Here is a 16060-nt window from a genome sequence, read left to right on the forward strand (position 1 = left end):
CTGTCAATTGAATTTAACACTTTTTTCATGTGTTGAAAAATTTTGCCTTACACTTTTAGATTACTTGAAATCTATTCTTAACAAACTTAATGTGATTTTTCAGTAAACATTGGCATTATTTTTTTCTAGTTTTCTACTATTTTGCAAAAAATTAAAGGAAATGATAAAAAAAAAAATCAAATAAAACGTTATTAAACGATTATAGTTTTTCTATATATTTGTTAAAATTTTAAAGAAAATAATAAATAAAAACAAGAATGTGTCCCCAGTACACAGATGCCCCATCCCCACTATCATTTTCTATGTTCAGTGGACCGTGAAAATTGGAGAAAATCTCTACTTTGACATCAAAATTAAAAAGATCATATCATAGGGAACATGTGTACTAAGTTTCAATTTGATTGGACTTCAACTTCATTAAAAACTACCTGGACCAAAAACTTTAACCTTAAAACTTTAACCTGAATCGGGACAGAAGGATGAACAGACGCACAGACCAGAAAACATAATGCCCATAAATGGGGCATAATAATAAATAAAGGCCTAAAGCTGTCTAAAATCACATGACAAGATAAGTACTCTATTGATTGTATGTGATAGTTACTATCATCAATAATAGTGAGATCATAGTTTTAAGCTTTACTTGAAGGGCTTTGCTCATTGTTGAAGGCCTTACGGTGACCTATAGCTGTTAATGTCTGTGTCATTTTGGTCTTTTGTGGATAGTTGTCTCATTGGCAATCATACCACATCTTCTTTTTTATATTGACAGAAGTTTTGTTATTTTTTGTTAAAATAATGCAAATATTAAACAACTGATTCTTACACTTTGCCATTACATAAAAAATTAATACAAGCATTGAGCACGAAAATATCTCTTACAACTTCATAAAGTTTATCTGTTTCAAAAGTTTTAACAACCTGAAAGAAATAAGTAATTGTACGTAGGTCAAAGAAAGTCAACTGTAATTGATTCCTTAAGCCATAAGTTAGGGAAATTTGTTAAAAATTGCATGAAATCTTATAGAATCAGATAAATTTTATATTTATGTATGGCCTAAACTCTGAATCTAGGTGCATGTGCAAGTGTACGTATGATTTGGGTTAACAGAATATTAACCCTAACCAAAATATTTTTGTTAATTCATAACATTGTCCTCAAATTTTCTTGCAGATAAATACCACATTTAGTAACAGGTGATGATTACTCAATAAAAACAGGTATTAAAAAAATCAAGAGGGTGACATTCATAACCATAGGACTTTTGGGAACACACAACATTTATCCAATGAAAGGTTTCAAGCTGATCCTTTATTTCTTTCACTTAATATTCATACCCCCAGTTGCAGTTTTCTGGGGTACAATTTTAATGGAATCTGTGGCTCCATCCGACATAGGAATTTAGTATATAATCTGACAAATTACTTTTTTTAACCAAGATCAGGAGTATAAATCTCAAATCTGTCAATTTCATACCCAAAAACCATAAAATGTGATAAACAAGAAAAAGTACTTCCACAGCATTGCATTTAATCATAATTGAAATCTGATGTAAAAAAAAATATTCTTTAAACACTTTTTGTTTTAAAACATTATTGAAAATCTGATTTCAAACTGGATTTGTTTTTAGCTTTACTTTTAAAAAAACCCACCAGGTTCAACTTTATTCAAGGGTGAATGAAAAATTGAATTAATAAAATTGAGAATTGAAATGTGGAATATGTAAAAGAGACAACAACCTGACCAAAGAGCAGATAACAGCCGAAGGCCACCAATGGGTTTTCAAGCTTAAATTAGCAAGAAACTCCTGCCCACACCCGAGGTGGTCCTCAGCTCCGTAAATGAAAATAAATTTATTTAGGCAGCATCAACTTGAAACTTTCATCAATGTAAACTTACTCTAGATTTAGCTGATTTTCCTCTCTGAAATTAGGGTGATAGCTTATATCATTACCAGTTACTAATTCAAAACTGCTGTCATTTCATGTAAATTACAGAAGGTTGTTTGAAGGTGGTTTATTCTTCAAGTATTCCAAAGAATATGTTCATATGTATAATTTTTAAAAACTATTTAACTTTTAAACTATCCAAAGCATAATGCAAATAAACTAATACATTACATTATTTTAAACTGTAATTATATACAAAATTAATCATCATGATCATGGAATAGAAATACCATCCCTGCAATACCAATAAATGTATTTATGGACATACTAGTAGCCTTAAATTCAATGGCATGTTTTCACAGTATACCATATATATATATACTCTTATAGTCTAAGTGCCCAAATAAAGGCAAATGATTTGGTAAAGTAAAATAAAACAATGAAAAATTCAAAACATTATCTACCTCTTCTTTTGATCTTTTATCTCTATCATCCTTTTCTCTATCTCCATCTTTTCTGTCTTTCCCTTCCTTTTTATCTCTTCTTTCTCTCCTTTGTCTCTCTCTCTCATCCTGAAAAGATCAGATACAAATTTCCATTTAGTATAACAATTCATTTGTGAAATCAACACTGCTGCAATAAAATACATGCAATTACTTAGGCCAAGAAAATTCCAATTTATACAAATACTATTTTAGAAACGTTAAACAAAATTCTCTGATAAAGATGACAACAAAACTCATAATAAGTTGTCAGAAAAAAAAAACAGAAATTATTGACTGTCTGTTTAAAGCATTAGTACATAAAATACACAAAGAAAAGCACACATCATTTAAATTCTCATTACTACATGACTGTCTTTAAAAAAGAAATAAGCTTTCAAAGATTTGTAACTATGACTCTTACTCTTTAGATATTCATCTTAATATATAAGAAAAACTCAAACACCTTATCTGAAAGAAAATAATTTATTTTTTTAAATATAAATTTACAAATATAACCCCCTTCGTACAAGAGTAGTGTATTAATTTTAACACGAGACATTTGCAAAATTAAGTATGATTGTTTAAAGTGGAGAGTAGTGTTGACATTTTGTTAAATACATTACAGGTATGAATCTGTTGACAATAAAGAAACTGAATATGTGAATTTGAAATCAAGTCAAGGTTCCTGTGGAAACGAATGCAAAGTGGCTGTAACACATTTTTCTTTTTAAGTCATAAAAAAATTATGTTCAAATATATAAAAAACATCAGATGATTTGTACTTTGTTGAACATGTTAATTGGTAAGCAGTAAATGTAATCACTTAATCCACAAATATTGGTACCCCATGAATAAAATTGCATCCACAGTTTTTTAGAATATCCATAAATGCCTTAAAAAATTCACTCATATTAGTTCAAAATAATTTCACCGTACAAAAAGTTAGATATTGAAGATTCAAACTATTTAATAAAGACACACTTCTCAATGTTATCAAAAGATGTGTGTTATTCTGACATACAAACAGTAGTTTTCAATTGATTTTTTTTCATAAATGACTTTTATTGATAATAAAATAAATTTACCACATTTACCCTTATTCATGAGTTTAATTTCATATATCAAAAATTACTCTATGAACATCAACTTGCTGAAATTTATTAAAATGTGCTTTAATTTCTAATGAAAATATGTATCATATATGTAACATCAAAACAACTCTTTTAAAGTTAGAAACAAAAATTAGCTAAAATGAAAAACTGTCAGTACACGAGATGATGTTAACCTCATCAAGTTCAGTTTCCATTTCCTCATCCTCTTCATCTCTATGGCGACGATGTTTTTTACTTCCCTATGGCATATTAATAGAATTTATTCATACATATATGAAGTAGTTTATTTTGTTGCAAAACACTTGGAAACTCTGATATAACAATTAATTTTATAAACAAAATTGAGCTGATACAATTCTTTGCTGTTATCTCATGGATTTCTTTAAATCTTTAAAAATAAATAACAAACATTTGATTTTTTTAAAATAATTTTAAAATAAGATGTGGTATGATTTTTCACTGTTTCTTTGAGAATTAAATTAAAAATACAATGATTTCCCACTCAGACAGAACTAATTGTTTCACATTCAGTAGAACAATTCTAAGGTACAGATATAAAGTACTTTGGATTGATTTATTTTCATGAGTACCACTTTTTTGTGGATGAAGGATATTTAATTTCGTGGCTTTTACACAGGCAAATTTCACTCACATCAATTTCACGTGAATTTAAATTCATGTGAAACTCACGTGAAATTCACATCAATTTCACCTCAAACGAGCTTATACGTGAAACTCACGTGAAAACAATTTTTGTGAGTTTCACGTGATTCTCATGTGAAACTCATGTGAATTCCACATTAAAATCACGTAAAATTTTTCATGTGAAATTCACATGAATTTTTAAAATAGAGTAATTCAAATAACATATAAATTTTCAAATTTAATTAAAATCATGAAAAATATCAAATTTTTTGGTTGTAAATTTCACGTGAAATTCATGTGAAAAATTTCACATCAGAATCATGTGAATCTCAATTCACGTGAAATTCACATGAAAATTTTCACGTGAGTTTCATGTATAAGCTCGATTGAGGTGAATCTCACGTGAAATTTTTCATGTGAATTTCACGTGAGATTGATGTGAAATTCATGTGAGCTAATTTTGCATGTGTAAGTCAGCATACAAGCCTTAAGAAAATTTGTCATTCGTTGAACATTTAGATTTGTGGTTCAACTGTACCCACGAAATCCACTGAAATTGGTACCCAACAAATAATAATGTATCCACTATGTATCTTATGACTTAACTTACTTCTTCTGATTCTTTGTGTCTATCTCTGTCTTTCTTTTCTTTTCTTCTATCTCTGTCATCCTATAACAAAAAGAATTCTTATGAACTTGTAATGAATAAAAATGAGATATAAGACAATGAAAAAAACTATCGCAAATTCAGCAAAAATGAACAATTTTCTAAACTATCTTTTACATTCTTTCTCTGATAAAAAATTTACAAATTTTTGTAATTTAATTTGTAAATGTTTACTTATATGGCCTTAAGGTGGTACCTAACACTTCAGGGAGATAACTCTGTAAAGTCAGTTAAACGTTTTAATTACATTGTGTTATAAAAGGAATATTAAGCTTCTCAATGATCAAAATTGGTGGTTGTCAAATTGCTATATACTGTGAAAGTACTTTTATTCGTGGGGTACCAATTTTCGTGGTTTTCGTGGATGACTTTATCCACGAATTTAAGTGTCCAACGAAATAAAACAACCATTGTCCAAATCAAGACATGGAAAGATCCCCATGAAGGTTTGACTACTGATATGATCTAGAGAATATATTGAATAGCCTCGAATCAAAGAATACTTTAATAGCAGTCACAGCACTACAACTGCATGCAGGAGTATACCCATTTAATCTTTAATAACCTAAACTGTACAACTTTCGATCTTTTAATTCTCATAAAAAAAATTTTTTAGATGAAAGTCAGATTTCCGGTACTGATATGCTAGTATGATAAAGTGTTAATTTTATATCCTCATAGTTCTCGTACATATGGGAAATAATAATGTCAAGGTGGACTTGATTTTGAGAAGAATTATTTGACAATTTAAGATACGTTTATGATACTGATTTCTTTAGGTGACATATTTATGGCCTAATTAACACCTTTGATGGTACTTAATCTGTTGATCACTTTATCTTGGTAGTCTCAGCTTGGGATAATTAGTGTTGTCACTACGATTTACACGGGTTAATGTTTACTTTGCAATTTCCTTCAATCCAGACTATTTGTAACCTTCGTTTCTAAAGGCTTTAATATTTCATTTTTTTAAAAATAAAATCCACGAATTTAAAAACCCACGAACATGTAAATATTGCTCAAACCACGAAAAGTGATACCCACGAATTAAAGTACTTTCACAGTAACCAGTGTAACTTTTCTGACAAATTGATTGGTTCAAAAAAAATTTTAATCTTTATATTTTTGTTAAAGTGTCAAAGTAAAAACTTTGACAAATTTTTATGAAAATTAAACGAGCCAAATTAATTTGAGTGAAAATGTTGGGTACCACCTTAACATCAAGAATGCATAGAGATTTTTTGTTTGCATTTTTTAACCTGAAATAAATAATAACAAGTATTGGTATTCATTTGCATAAGTTTGATTTCTATTTGACGCACTTCAAATCATTCTTATCAGAACTACATGAGAAAGTATTCACATACAATTATCTTTTTACACTCTAGTACATTGACAAGTTATAAAATAATTTCTAATACATTATGACAAAGTTTATGATATAAATAAAATAATTTGATTAAACACAGTGCAGGACTATATAGAGTAATCTAATATTAATTTTACTTCATCCCTGTGATGTTTGCGTTTCTCTCTATCATCCTCCCCTCTATGTCCCCTTCTATCTCCATCTTCATCCCGATGTCGTCTTTTCTCTCTATCATCATCGTCTCTGTGTCTTCTCTTTTCTCTATCATCATCACCTCTGTGTCGTCTTTTCTCGTCATCCTTGTCTCTCCTTCTTTCATCATCATCTCTATGTCTTCGTTTTTCATCATCATCTCTGTGCCTTCGTTTTTCATCACCATCCCTATGTCTTCTCCTTTCTTCATCTTTATTACTCCTCTCTCTATCTTCGTCTTTGTGTCTTCTTCTTTTAGAATCATCATCATCTTTTCTTCTCCTATCATCATCTCCCTAATTATAAAAATTCTGATTCTCCAGTTTTTTCTATTTTCATTTGTAGTTTAATGTATGTGCTTGTTGATAGGTATTAGGAAAATTGGTGTATATACTTAATAAACTGTTGATATGTCTGGTTATACTAGCATGTATGTAATTTTTATAGTAAAATTCAAATTTTGAAATTGAAATGGCAATACTTTAACATGTTAAGTTAACATCTTTTCAATGATTGAAAAAAGAAATGTCAGCCATGTAGTTTAGAGGAATAATAAATAACTGAAGAAGGCCAATGGCCGAAACGTCTGAACAATTGGTTTATTTATACAATTTTAAAAGGTATGTTCCCTATTGGAATTTTGAAAACAAGGATGTTAAGTTTGCACAAATTTAAAGTCTTAATATGCAAGGCCAAATAACCTATGTGGAAATAGGATGTGCCCATACTTATTCCACTTTGTAACAAACACCATTGACTTTCCCCTAAAACTGACTTAATCATAAACTTTTAACATTCTAACTAAAGAAAAAGATTCAGTCAAATGAGAATAACTGATAGGACAAGCCAAATAATGTGAACAGAAATGATCTGTAACAAAGCTTATACATCTACATACCAAATATTATGCCTCAGTCTTATCATGCAAGACAAAAACTGTGATAAAGTTAGCCACATACTATCAATATCAAATAGAATCAGCAATAAAAAGAAAAAATGCAATCATTAATACAAAACATATTTCAAACCTTAGATTTTCCTTCCCGCTTTTCTCTCCTTTCTCTCCTCTGTCTTTCTCTATCCTCCTAGAATGATAAAATATTTGTAACATGAAATAAATATTTCAATGGCATAACTTTTTTAAAGAGACTCAATCTTAGAGCAGAAAAAAAGGGAAAAACAATAAAATTCTGAATAATAAAAAATTGTTTAAAGAAACTTTACCCCACAAAAAATCCATTTAAACATCTTGTAACTGTTCTAAAAAAAAATGTACCACCTTTACTTCAACAATAGTTAAGTCAAAAGCTTTTAAGACCATGATTGCACTAATGATGTTTCAGAAAATACTAAGCATTGATATTTTCAAATACTACTAAATTCTAAAAAGCGTCTTCTGCATGCATTTTTTTTACCTCTGTGGTTTCAATTCTATCAGGAGAGTCTCTGTCCCTTCTCCTACGACGACCCTGCCACAACAAAAGTTACACACATTTATACAAAATCTGCATGAAAATACATGCAATATCAATTAATATTTACAATTTTTACTACACTAAATACTTACTTTAGTAACTATGTTAAATTCATTCAGATGTCAAAACTAATCTACATCCTTAATTTTAGGGCTGTTCCATTAATATTACATAGTTTTATCATTAGCAATCATAACATATCTTCGTGTCTTCATATGGAACCGAGAAAAGGCATTTTATAACTCTAGGCATTTGTTTTCTAAATTTGCAGTTAGTATCTCTAGTTTTCTATTCAAATATTTTGATTGAAAAAAAAAAATCAAACAAAACCAAGCCCTACTTACCAAACTATTTGACAATTTGCGAGTTAATGAGGATTGAGGAAAACAAATGTATTTTTAAGGATGGCCTTGTTGTACATGTGTCAATGTATTAAAATTTGTAATTTGATTAACATTAAACTGGTATCCACTAATTAAAACTACTTGTCTAAAAACTGGTTAAATAATATGTTCATAATACTAGAGTACCGTAGATACTCGAGTATAAGTCGATCCGCTTATAAGTCGGATGCCCTTTTCAGCTTTAAAATCTAAGGATTCAGTCTTGACCCGCCTGTAAGTCGGTTTAAATTGAGACTTTTTTTTTGCATCAGAAAGTAACTGATCATCGTCAAAATCAAGAAATTAAATTGAGTTTCATGTATTGAATGAATGTTTGTTTCTTTAAATAAATACATAGAATTGATGTTCATCCTAATAATTTATTCTGTTGATAATAATAAAGATGTATTCATTTCTTGTTTCTTGTTTTTATTCACTGTTTTGCCTCATGTTGTTTACATAATGCATCAATGATTTTGTAATGTATGACCAAATACCTATTGTTTGAGAAAAACGAATATAAACCAACATAAAACTGAACAAAATCCAGTTAATCATTCATAACTGACCAGTCATAGTAATAAATATATTCAGACATAGGATAGACACCATCAATGAATGGATTATAGAAATCAAGGGACACTAACTAATTAACCTATTAACCTGTCACTGATATTTTTCACACCTATAGTGAATACAACTCTTTGTCACTTAATTAGGGATGGACTATACTGGCTTGTCAATCAATGGTGTAATTTTTAATAAAACAATAATAACACTGTTAGTCGGTTAGATACATTCTTTTTATATATTTAGTACATTATTATCTTCTTCTGATTTCTGTTTCTTGGCTCTTCCTTTGGGATGATACAAAAACCATGTGACCATGAAAAATCAATACACAAAACGGAAACAGTGGGAAATTCAACACAAATGTTAACAGAGAACAAATAAAACACAAAGACAGTATTGTAGTCATTTATTTTCAACAAAGGCTATTTATTTAGAGATTTATGTAGGTTTGGATATCACAAACGTAGTTTTGGTCAGGAAATTTACATCTGACCACCTTTCTTGAGCTTGGATTTTTCCTCTGGTCTCGGGATCTCGCTTATAAGTCGGTACCCCTCTTTGGATTCTATATTTTACTCCCAAACTTCCGACTTATACTCGAGTATCTACGGTAACACTTTATCAAGTCAACTTACTTTGTACTTATATCTTATCTAATACTGTTGACACATTAAAATCATACCTCATCATCTTCGTTTCTATGGTGACGATCTTTTTCTTTATGATGTTTTCTATCATCATCATCCCTATGGTGTCGTCTTTCTCTTGTTTCTGAAAAAGGTGCAGAGAACATTCAGGCCCGTAGCCAGGAATTTTCAAGGGGGGGGGGGGGGGGGGTGGTTATTTGGACTGATGAACTCGACTTTAACAGTCACAATTTGAACAGAACGTTGACTTTAACAGTGCTTATTTGGTTTCAAGGTGGGGGGGGGGGGGGGGGGGGGGGTCATCCGAACCCCCTAACCCCCCTGGCTACAGTATGACATTCATATGATATACAGAACAAGCATATTCAATTACTCTTTATTTCACCTTCCTGGTAAGTTCTTTGTTAACATCTAAATATATGCTTTTCTATGAACTAATGTTTAGAAAAGCATTCTTAATTCATCATTTGATTTTGTTGACAATCAAAACATGGTAAAGTTACATTTTCTACCTTAAAATAATTTTCCTATAACATACCATCTTCATCTTTTCTTCTTCTGTGTTTTTCCTCACCATTTTGATCATCTCTGAGTCTTTCCTTTTTCCTTTCTTCTCTCTCCCTCCTAAGAGTATCTTTCTATAATGTTAATTATAAAACATGTTCGTCAGACATAAGTTTTACTAAGTATTAACACTTTTTCCTAAACTGGCAATAAACGCCAATATCAAATTTTGTTGAATTTTACATTAATGTAGAAAACAATCATACATGCATGTATCTTTTAAATTGCAGTTCACCTGAAAAAAAATGATAAATGTATCCACTTTTCATGTGAAATTCATTGGATACCTGGGCTTTTATAAAAACACCTCCAAAAATTGTGAAGTGCCATAAAAGAAAAATTGTATCTGTTTATAACTTTCATGATGGGACTTTTTAACGACCTTGACTGGCTGTACAGCTTCATGTCATGACTTCAGTTTCTATAGCCTCAGCCAATTAACATACGGATATTATTTCTAAAACCAATATTTACAATCTAAAGTATGTAATTAATCTAGATAAACTAGACCGTTACTTTTCTTGTTTGAATTGTTTTACATTGTTATTTCATTTTTTTCATTTATTTTTATAGCTGACTATAGGGTATGAACTTTGATCATTGCAGAAGCCGTACGATGAAATGTATTTGTTAATTTCTGTGTCATTTTGGTCTCTTGTGGAGAGTTGTCTCATTGGCAATCATACCACATTTTCTTTTTTTATAGACGTTTGTTGTGTGTATACTTTTCTTTTAGACACAGTTCATGATCAACAGTTGAAAGCTTCAAAATTGCAATATTTAATATTTTTAAATCACATTGATTCTAACACAAAAAAAAATGTGGTCATGCCATTTCTGTCTGTCAGATGCAAAATTTATCAAAATTAATGAATCAATAAAATATATGACATTAATAATCAAAAGTTACCCCCATTGCTTTCTTCAATTCACTCGGTGTCCAAGTATCTTCTTTAGACTTCTGAAAAAATGGTTTATCATTAGTACATGTTTTTTTGTACTTTTAAATGGTTTGGTTTGAATCTGTAGTTTTACTAAGTAATTGTAAAAATGTACTTCTTTATGCCTGTTTATGAAAAAGAATACAAATATAGACAATTGAACCTTTGTGCAATTTACCATATATATATATATATAAACATACCCATAATTAACAGCATACACTGTAACACATGCATGTATTTATGTGTACCATATCTTAAGATTCACTGGGGTTGATTTCAGGTGCTGCTCCACATGTGGCACCCGTCTTGTTGCTCATGTAAGGGAGACATAATATTTCTTTTTAAAATGATAGGGAGAAGTGACCATGGTAAGATTGAGAGAAAAGTGCTTGTTTGCTGATGAACTACAATGTCGTGAATGTTTGGTTTATAGTTTGAAATATAGAGTTATGTATGAATCTTTATTAAACTTTGTTCATACCTGAATATACAACTAAAGTAACAGTTGTTTCAGTTTATGTCTTCAATAACCATTTAAAGCTACATAGTAATATTGTTTGTCTGTTGGTATTTTTTTTCTTTTTAGCTTTGGTGTTTTTACTTTAAACTCATGAGTTTGAATGTCCCTTTGGTACAATATATAATAACTTTCATATTTCTTATAAATTGGTTAATGCTGGCAATAGTATATCTAACTTGAAATGAATCTGATAGGCTTTTCAGTATAAAATTGATATAAAATCTTGGACTCCCTGAGACTTTGCGAGACTTAGGGATTTTGGTAGCCTCTGACTGAATAACTATAGGAACTGCTCAATAAATTAACCACATTATTCTAATAGTAAATTAATACAGGTTTTATCATAAAGTAGATGTATTTTGTCATATAAAATGACTAAAATTAGTTTGATTTATTTGATGTGAAGTGTTTTAACATAGGCGGATCCAGAGGGAGCCTGGGCCCCCTTTTGTGGGAAATATTTGGTTGATTATATAGGGAATCCTTGAAGCATGACCTCCCTTAGGTCAGTCAGTGGGCCCCCCTTTGGAAGAATTGTGGATCCGCCACTGTTTATAATGGATTGGGAATTTGGGAATGCAATCGGCACCATTTTTTATTACCCTGTTTGCATTTTGTACCATTCCGCATTTGTTCAGTGATCAAATAAATGATAAATGTGATTTTAACAAATTTGAAGTGACAGAATACAAGTTTGATACAATGGTATCACAGTATAAAACCAGTTTGAATGACATGTTATGTTCCACTGTATATAAGAAAGACCACAAGTTATACATACTAGCCTATGGTTCCTCTACAAAGGGGGTTAAAGATACAGAGGTAAGGTAAGGTTATTGATATAATAAAAAAAATATTAGGATAATACACAACATGCACAAGTCTTTTCGGTATCGTTTCTAATTAATAAACTATGACCCAACAAAAAAATTAACTACAATCAGGTAATGTCAAGACCTGTCAGTATATATGTAACACTCCCAAACGTGTCCTTCCCCCCAAACGTGTCCGATTTCCCCAAACGTGTCTATTCTCCCCAAACGTGTCCATAATATTCAATATTCCCCAAACGTGTCCGATTTTAGAACCCCCAAACGTGCCCGATACTATTGTTATTCGCCCAAACGTGTCCACTTTTAAACGCCCGAACGTCTGGCGTCTTTTAGCGCTAATACATGTCCTAAACGCGACATCAATAACGTTCACGGCAGTTCTATGATGGGGGACATAGTTGATGAAGTGGTAATTGATTAGCATTAACTTGTTCAATGCCGGTTGTTAATGATTATCATTACTGAAAATTGAATATGTAACATATGCATTAACGTTTGACTTAATTTGCTTATTGTCCAGTTGCAAGTATTTCATGCTCATTTAAAGCGAACATACAAATAATTCTGGTACAGTTCAATTAATCGTTTACTATGTAAATTATTTCATACCAATAAACTCCGATGATGCCTTTTATATTAATCAGAATATCGCACGGTGGGCTTTCAGTCGAATTGACCTTCCCTCTTTTTTTAACAGTTCTAATTTTTAATAAATTTTAGGATACGAGCGTCACTAAAGACACACGAACAAGAGAAATAACGTCCAGTGCCAAATATTCCATTCGTTATTTGAACGATATCATATTAACGATATATACTGTAGATAGGTTATATTATCAAACCGGGAATTTATTATTGGGCATTAATTTTTACGGTTATTTGGGATGACCACTAATCTAAAGAAAAATAAATGCGAGTAAAGACCGATTTGTTTATGACTTCAGTAAGAAACTACTTCAATGTCTGTTATGTAATATAGAGGCCGTTTCAAATAAAAGTTGCACAAATTAAAAAAAATGATGCCTTCCAAAATACAACGTATGGCACATTATATAGAGTGAAATGCTACAAACATTTTAATGCGCATAGAAAAAGAATTTAAGTAATTTTTTTTTTTTATCTTTTAATGAAATAGTAAAAGATCGTAAAATGAGTATACAATGATAATAATAAAAAAAAAAAACACACAAATAACCTACGTTTTATAATATGAACACGAATGATAGTTCCAGTAAAATAAAAAGCTTGGTATGGACACGTTTGGGGGATTGGACATGATTGCAGGTTTATTAAAAAATGTACACGTTTGAGCGTTTATACAAATGACACGCTTTGGCGCCCTTTGACAACTAGACATGTTTTTGCAGTTCAGTGACGTCGATGTGGACACGTTTGGGGGAAAGGACACGTTTCTGAGTGTTACATATATGTTCCTTGGTAATCACTAATGTCACAGTTTGGAGTTCTATAAACTTCATGACTTTGAATTTGGATGTCATGCAGAAGAGTGGTATCAATGGCACTCATACCTCATCTTCTTATATCTAGTTGTGGAGATAATGGCAAGTCAAACTGCTACTACAGAGTTTAGTAAAGACTGCTGGTGTTAAAATGTTACATATTACTAAATGACTATAAATAGAAATCACAAATCAGCTGTATTTATATTTGTAACTTGGTCGAGACCGTTAACAAGAGATGAAAAATGTCTTATTTCTTAATTAATGACACGGCAAAACGCGCTCTTTTTCTGTTATTTACAAAGAGGTCTGAAGGTACTATACTCTTACTTTTTCGACAGGCATTTGAGCGTGTCTATCTAAGCAAAATTAATCAAAACTTTACAGAAACTTGTTCATCACTAACGCCGCCATTTTCAAAGCTTTGGTATTTACGTAAATGGGTCGTAGATTTTAATGACATATAAAATATTCTCTAACTATAGTTTTATTATTCAACCTGTTAAATTTTTACAAAAATCTTTATTTTTTGTACTTTTTAAACAATTTGTATCCTAAAAATAGTCTTATTATTTGCAACAACCGTAACTCCAATAGAATAGTTTATTTTGTAAAAGGGGTGAAGATATAATTAATTTGCATATTAAAAGAAAATATTCAACTTATGGATGCAGAACTCTTCAACAACATTAAAGAAAATTTATTCAATTATAATTTCATTTATTTACAATAAAATTACCATCAATAACAAAGTATGTAACACACAAACTTAATCATAATTGACAGGTAAATCCCTATAGAATAGTCCATTTGTTCTCAGGTACAACAAGTGCTGTCTGCTACAGGTTTAGCAATAAAAATAACATTAGTCAAGGCCAGTACTGTATATTTTTACACATCAATTACATTGGTTGATGATTCGTCATTATATAGTGTTGTATCAAAATGGCAGATGCAAATAAAGAGTCTCCCAAAAAACTAAAAAAGAAAACAGCAGCAGATGAGACTCAGCTTCTATACCTAGTGACAAAGTATTTCAAACTTGCAGGAGTTACTTTAGCAGTATGGCTTGTTGGGTGGACAAGTTTCAGCCCAAGTTGGTTGCTACTTGGATTAGTTTTGTATTTATGGAAAGAAAGACATGTCAAGCAGAGACATCGAAGGATGAAGATGATGCAGCAGATTGCAGAAAATGAGAAAGAAGTTATTTTGGCAACTGTTGAGGATTTACCATCATGGGTAAGTTTATCTGAACTTAGGTCCATTCAGTGGTCTGGAAGGTTTTTTCTCTATGGGCCTGGGTCCATTGACCCAAAATCATGTTTGCTCCCTTTCTCATTAACCCCCTTTTACATTTACACCTTAGTGACCTTAGTCCTTACAGTTTCACACCCTCACATTTACAATACACATGTTACAGGTGCAGTAGCATCATGAAAGCAGTGAGTTCAAATAGTATATATATTCGTGTTCCCATATGATATTTGAAAATAGCACTGCTTCTCTAAAACTTCAGCATATCACCATATTTTATTTATGATGCATTGTATTTTATAAAATTTATCCCCTTGGCCTTATAGAGCTACATATACAATGTAAGGTAAATGCATAGAGATTTTATAAGTATCCCTCTGTAAGTTGGCTTCCTTGGGGTCACCCTCTTTTTTGTTCAAACCCTGGATCCACACCTGGGCATGACAGTGTTCTAATTGTGCTGTCCTCAGCAAGGTCATCATTAATTTAAGGGAGGTAGGCACATACATGTATATATCCTTGCTTCATTTTTTCTGATTTATGTGCCTGAAATGCAAATGATTGATTGATTGTTTGTTGCTTTATGTCCAGTGGCAAATATTTCATTCATGTTCAGGACGATGAAATGCAAATGCCAATGGGATGTCACACTGTTAGATATATAGTTCCTATTTGATCAATTCTTGAAACTGAACTTGAAAGTATTTAGTCATGTTAGAAGACACAAATTTAAAAAAACATAAAAAAAAAACATATTAAACTTTTTTATTGGATTGGCTAAAATTTTTCTTTATTTGAAGCATAAACTACATGATCTGTATACATGTCACAACTGCATGTACAAATGATATAGCTTTCAAATAAGAATTACTTATAAACCTAATATAATTTTATTTTGGTAGCTGATTAAGCAATCATACCACACCTTCTTTAATTATCTGTGATACCCATGTAGATTTTGCTTATTGCTCAGCAGCTGACTGTTTTATGTTCATTGGTGTTGGGTTGAGTACATATGTATGTTGAGTTACTGTGTCATGTTAATAA

At 30.8% G+C, this 16060-nt stretch overlaps 2 protein-coding genes across 12 annotated transcripts in view; one reads left to right on the forward strand and one right to left on the reverse strand.

Annotated features, from left to right (window-relative positions):
• Positions 1-14193, reverse strand: part of LOC143062632 (cytoplasmic dynein 2 intermediate chain 1-like) — a 72768-nt gene extending 58575 nt beyond the window's left edge. For 5 of the 9 annotated variants that reach the window (XM_076234311.1, XM_076234306.1, XM_076234308.1 and 2 more), the window contains exons 1-11: positions 14090-14193; positions 10913-10963; positions 9977-10076; positions 9474-9562; positions 7776-7829; positions 7389-7445; positions 6306-6656; positions 4743-4802; positions 3661-3726; positions 2355-2462; positions 1901-1924 (exon numbers count right to left, since the gene is read on the reverse strand). In XM_076234311.1, the coding sequence (XP_076090426.1) occupies positions 1901-1924; positions 2355-2462; positions 3661-3726; positions 4743-4802; positions 6306-6656; positions 7389-7445; positions 7776-7829; positions 9474-9562; positions 9977-10076; positions 10913-10963; positions 14090-14104 (975 nt within the window). In that variant the 5' untranslated portion in view covers positions 14105-14193. The remainder of the gene's footprint in view (positions 1-1900; positions 1925-2354; positions 2463-3660; positions 3727-4742; positions 4803-6305; positions 6657-7388; positions 7446-7775; positions 7830-9473; positions 9563-9976; positions 10077-10912; positions 10964-14089) is intronic. The other 4 variants (XM_076234309.1, XM_076234310.1, XM_076234307.1 and 1 more) reach the window with 4 other exon arrangements.
• Positions 14194-14588: 395 nt separating this feature from the next.
• LOC143062639 (extended synaptotagmin-2-like) overlaps positions 14589-16060 on the forward strand; it is a 42580-nt gene continuing 41108 nt past the window's right edge. For 2 of the 3 annotated variants that reach the window (XM_076234322.1, XM_076234324.1), the window contains exon 1: positions 14590-14998. In XM_076234322.1, coding sequence (XP_076090437.1) covers positions 14705-14998 — 294 coding nt within the window. In that variant the 5' untranslated portion in view covers positions 14590-14704. Of the gene's footprint in view, positions 14999-16060 lie in introns of all 3 variants that reach the window. The other variant, XM_076234323.1, reaches the window with a different exon arrangement.

Source organism: Mytilus galloprovincialis, chromosome 2 (assembly GCF_965363235.1).
Source record: "Mytilus galloprovincialis chromosome 2, xbMytGall1.hap1.1, whole genome shotgun sequence".
NCBI lineage: Eukaryota > Metazoa > Mollusca > Bivalvia > Mytilida > Mytilidae > Mytilus > Mytilus galloprovincialis.